This window comes from Sinocyclocheilus anshuiensis, unplaced genomic scaffold (assembly GCF_001515605.1).
Source record: "Sinocyclocheilus anshuiensis isolate Anshui unplaced genomic scaffold, SAMN03320099.WGS_v1.1 scaffold579, whole genome shotgun sequence".
Classification (NCBI taxonomy): Eukaryota; Metazoa; Chordata; class Actinopteri; order Cypriniformes; family Cyprinidae; genus Sinocyclocheilus; species Sinocyclocheilus anshuiensis.
The window spans coordinates 2,767,315-2,772,607 of NW_015551075.1; the positions used below are offsets into that span (position 1 = coordinate 2,767,315).

The 5,293-nt window shown below is 34.1% G+C and overlaps 1 protein-coding gene across 1 annotated transcript in view; it reads left to right on the forward strand.

The window, feature by feature from the left end:
- LOC107662287 (ammonium transporter Rh type C 2-like) overlaps positions 1 to 3,130 on the forward strand; it is a 4,688-nt gene extending 1,558 nt beyond the window's left edge. Inside the window, exons 4-11 of the mRNA XM_016452254.1 lie at positions 148 to 295; positions 403 to 569; positions 934 to 1,071; positions 1,153 to 1,289; positions 1,842 to 1,966; positions 2,366 to 2,439; positions 2,614 to 2,690; positions 3,049 to 3,130. Of these exons, the coding sequence (XP_016307740.1) occupies positions 148 to 295; positions 403 to 569; positions 934 to 1,071; positions 1,153 to 1,289; positions 1,842 to 1,966; positions 2,366 to 2,439; positions 2,614 to 2,690; positions 3,049 to 3,076 (894 nt within the window). The 3' untranslated portion in view covers positions 3,077 to 3,130. The remainder of the gene's footprint in view (positions 1 to 147; positions 296 to 402; positions 570 to 933; positions 1,072 to 1,152; positions 1,290 to 1,841; positions 1,967 to 2,365; positions 2,440 to 2,613; positions 2,691 to 3,048) is intronic.
- The last annotated feature ends 2,163 nt before the right edge of the window (positions 3,131 to 5,293 follow it).

The following is a 5,293-nucleotide window of genomic DNA, read 5'->3' on the forward strand; positions in this document are numbered from 1 at the left end:
ATTTAACATTAAATATGGTTTTACATTTTTCATTTTTTTTTAGGTTCAATTCATAAAGACAACCCTGGTGAATATCCACTATCCCCAAGTCCTGAATATTCCTACCCAAATCAAGAAATTCTAACAAATTGTTCTGACTTTTCCCAGGTTCGGGATGCTGGCGGATCCATGGTCATCCACACTTTCGGAGCATATTACGGTCTGACAATATCATGGATTCTTTATCGACCGAAACTAAACCAAAGCAAGAATCTGAGCGGATCGGTCTACCACTCGGATGTCTTTGCTATGATTGGTAAGTTATGACTTATACATCACATAGATACCCGTGATAAGATCTTACCATGAGCTGCTTTCAAAAAAAAAATCCAGTGCTTTAGCTGAAGATGTTTATTTTTACAGGGACTCTCTTCCTCTGGATGTTCTGGCCCAGTTTCAACTCTGCCATCGCAGATCATGGAGATGGACAACATCGGGCCGCCATAAACACCTACCTCGCGCTGGCTGCTTCAGTCCTTACTACATTTGCCATTTCAAGCCTTTCAGCCAAGAGGGGAAAACTGGACATGGTAAATAACAGCACTTAATCATGTCACAGTTACATCTGCAGCAGCAACTAAAACTCAAACTAAACTAAAACCATAAAAAAAAGTTACTTTTTTCTTAAAAATCTTTTTACTTCAGCATTCATCATTTTCATTTACTTTAACTTGAAGTACTGAAATTAATATAAAAATTCATAAAGACATTAAAAAAACGAATAAATATGACAAAAAAAAACATACACAACAAATTTACCAAAACTTTATATAAAATTAAAATGAAAACCGAAAATATTTTAAGTTTGTTTTCATATTAAATTTAAAATACTAATGAAAACTAGTATCTCTGATACCGAAATCTGTAACATTGCATCTGCTTTGTGCAACTTAGGTGCATATCCAGAATGCAACTCTGGCTGGGGGAGTCGCCATGGGAACAGCGGCTGAGTTTATGATCACAACCTACGGTTCTCTCATCGTGGGCTTTTGCTGCGGGATAATCTCCACATTCGGCTACCTGGTGATCACTGTGAGTAGAAGAGCAGGTGCATTTGAGCATCATATGCCATGTGAGAACAGATACATTTATATCTGTTTTTTTTCCATGCAGCCCTTCATGGAGAAGTATATGAAGATTCAAGACACATGTGGCATCCATAACCTGCACGCCATGCCTGGTGTCCTCGGTGCAGTCGTGGGTGCCATCACTGCGGCTACTGCCAGTGAGAGCGTCTATGGACATGAAGGGTGAGTGTGAATCCAAACTGTTACTTAGATTAGATTGCAACTCACTTAATTGCTTTAATTGTAAAAGTCAAGTCACATTTATTTATATAGTACTTGATACAATACAGATTGTTTCACGGAAGCTTCATGTTAACAGTGAACCCCCTGATACATGGATTATTAAATCAAGTAGGGGAAAATTGCTGAAAACTAATGTATATTACAATTTAAATAAATAAATAACTTTAAGCTTTTCTCTTCCCGAATTATGTATTTTTGAGATCAAAATACATAATTTTGGGAGGAGAATCATCTCTGTATTGCAACAGAAAAAAGCAGCTCTAAGAAGACAATATAGTGCCACTAACTATTCAGCTCAGCTGAGATTCAGTTCAGTAACAGCATTGATGCTGCAAAGTTAATGTCATTATCCAGCTCAATTCAGTTCAAATTTTGCTTTCTCTTAACCCATATTGTCAGAGCAACTAAATCAGTAATATCACTGAATATTAATTGTGTTTTTGAATACTAAAAGTGTGACTGTTGCTGATACGAATTCCTTTTTCTCAACAGGTTGGTAAACACCTTCGATTTTAAAGGGAAATATGCTGAAAGGACTCCTGCCATGCAAGGAGGCTTCCAGGCCGCCGGTCTTTGTGTTGCTCTTGCTTTTGGAATCGTAGGTGGAGCAATAGTAGGTGAGCACCCAAAACATTTCTTTAAAGTAACACATTTTTGTATGGTTTTAGTGTATTATAATCAGTGTTGGGGGTAACTCATTACAAGTAACGCGAGTTACGTAATCAGATTACTTTTTTCAAGTAACTAGCAAAGCAACGCAGTACTTTTTAATTTACAAGAGAATATCTGAGTTACTTTTCAAATAAGTAACGCAGGATACTTTTTTTTTTTTTTCCAATTTATTGATTGACAGCTCTCCTGTCCCCATGTTGAGAGAAATCAGATGTTACTGTAGTTCTAAAATAAATATGAAATTAGTTACTTTTTTATGGAGTAACGCAATATCGTAATGCATTACTTTTAAAAGTAACTTTCCCCAACACTGATTATAATAACCCTCATATATGTATATGCAGGTTTTATCCTGAGACTTCCGTTCTGGGGAGACCCGTCTGATGATAACTGCTTTGATGATGAGTTGTACTGGGAGGTGAGTTTGATTTAATTTGTATTTACTTGTTTCACAGCTAGGTGGCACTATAGAACTCGAATAAGAACGTACTAGTCTATGTACCTAAATGTGACAACTAGCCCCGGTTTCTTTTATACGGTATGAACTCTTTCGGTCTGGATTGTTTTCAGTGATTAAAATCATCCTTTCCAGGTGCCTGAAGACGAGGAGAGCCTCCCTCCCATTCTAGAGTACAACAGCCACATGGTCGGCAAAAATACAGACATGATGTAAGTATATACTGCTAAAAGAGAGACTATACTATATAATATTAATACCCTATAAGAAGATTTGTGCATATAGAAATGTAGCCTAGTTTTCCCTTCCATTTGATATTCTATTTAGTTAAAATTCTTAATTTTAAGTAGCTTGAACATTTCAATGGGTCCGTAGTATTTATAGTGAAATGCATTGTAAAAGCCGCTAGGTGGCGAGTAATGCTTGTTGCACTCTAGTACATGACCATGCGATGGCAGTACACAACCACATTATAGATTTCCAGCTTTAGGTGCACTTGATGTCCTTTTTATTTTAATGAATTGTTTCGAAGGTCTCATTCATTTATTCATTCACTGTTTCACCGTTCAGGTCTAACTTCACTGTGGAACAGAGCTAATGCAAGAAATAAGGACGTCGTTATAGCAAAAGATGCACCTGATTACATCATATTGGTACCAAAAAAAAAAACAAAAACAAAAAAACAGAAAGAATGTTCAGACCAAGTCTGTGCTGAAGAGAATAGAGTCCCTGTAATACCTTTGTGAGGTATTGGCCTGCCTAATAGAGCAGAGGGTCAGCTATTAGTTCAAGTTCATGTCTTTGCGCTTTAGAATCCTCAAATTTAATTTATGCATGTATAATTTCTCAAATTAAAGCTTGTATATAAATGTTTTTTTAATCCAACTGTACTACTAGCTCTAGGATTAAACTGTATTACTTTTCAATCCTTCTGGAAACGAGTGAAATAATAATTATTGTACTCTGTCATGTTTGCTGCTGTGTTAAAGAACAGACTATAGACTATTACAATTTTGATTTTATGAATGTGTTAGTTATTTATCTAGTTATTTTCACGTGTCCAGTGGCATGTAGATTGTTATATTTGATTATGTGAAGGATTACATGAGGACTTTTGAGAGGTCAATGACCTCCGTGTGTTTTTACACCATGTAGAATGATAGCAATATTTTTTTATGAAGCTTTATATTCTTCGCTATTTTAAATATAATATTAAACCTAATAGGCCATTTACAATCTTTCTGCTCCGGGACCTTACATTGGCGCTCAAAAACTGTGTTCTTTTCTAAATGTGAATGTTTGATTGATTAACATTTTATGAACAATTGTTGTACTTTATGTTGAGGTTTATTAAATGTTTTAAACATCTAAAAAAAAAGTTTCTCTCTTTATACTTTAATTGTTGCTTTAATTGTCTCAAATATAATTTAAGAGAATTCTGCAGCTTAAATTTCTGCCAAACATCCCAAATCACTTGTCTTTGAGTGTTTTAATTAATCAAACTACAGCAAACTACCTGTATATTTATAAAAAATAACTATAGAAGTACATATAAAATACATGCATTTTAAATATTTAATTGTCTTGGCAAAACAGTGTTTTGTAAAAGACATCTATTTTAATTAATAAATTTGTTATGTTACTGCTAATCGAACCTGTGATTTCTGTAGGATCAAACAACAGATTTTATTTTTTATTTTATTTTTTTGGCCTTGCACTAGTAGAATATTGTGCAAAACTGCTCATTACATGCAGTGATCGTTAGCTGGAGTCTGTCAAAATCACAGCAAATGCTCTTTAATTGAGCTGCTGGTCATCTGTTAGCGTGTGTTTGGTCACCCTGAGGCCAGACTCCTCCATTCTAATGGAAATGGACTCCTTGTAGAGGGTCAATTGGGTCATTTCCTGATCAATCACCGTGACATTTAATGAACTTCAAATACACACTGCTTTTGTGAATGAGCGCAGCAAGACGCCGATGATGGTTTTGAGAGATTTCATGTCTTTATGAATGACTTAAGTTTGTGCGTGATTTCATGTTCCTGAATTGAATAGGTGTGCTATTATTAATGCTGAGTGTCTGTACTCACACTTGACACATGTTGAAAACAAGAAAACTCTTACTATATCTGCAGTTTATATTATGTATATTAAGCACAATATGTACATTTTTTGTACATACAAGACCTACGCTGAAAAAAATGGTGTCTGATTTACTAATTTACAGTTTTCACTCAGAAATTGCTAGTGAATTTCACAAATAATTACAAAGAACTGTGAAATTTTACAAAGAAATGTGACTTTAAGCAGAAAGACTGAAATAATATTTTCTTGTAAAATGTACTCTAATAATCTTTCTTTATGAAAAATTCAAAAAATCTTTTTTTTATAGTGTACTACATTTTCCAAAATGTGTAGTGTACTACAGAACTCACTGTATTATTTCTAGTGTGACAACTGAATGAGCCACAGACTCTTTCTTGGCTCAATATTTGCTCTGACTGCCAAAAGACTTTTTTTTTTATTTTTTTTTTTTAAACAAAATATTGGATCAAAAATGCAAAACAGCCTATTTTATTTCCAAGTTTACACCTGCATTTATCCTTAATTTCCACCTGTTACACTTTTTTTTTTTTTGCTTGTCTTTGTTTTTGATATTACTTTTTTATTCAGTTTGACAAATATTGTGGATTCTATGTTTATTTTTCCATTTGTAGTATTAATAAAGTGGCATATAATATTGTAGCTAGAAAAACTACCAAAAAAAAAACTCTATACAGTATAGATTATGAGCACAATGTGTACATTTTCTGTA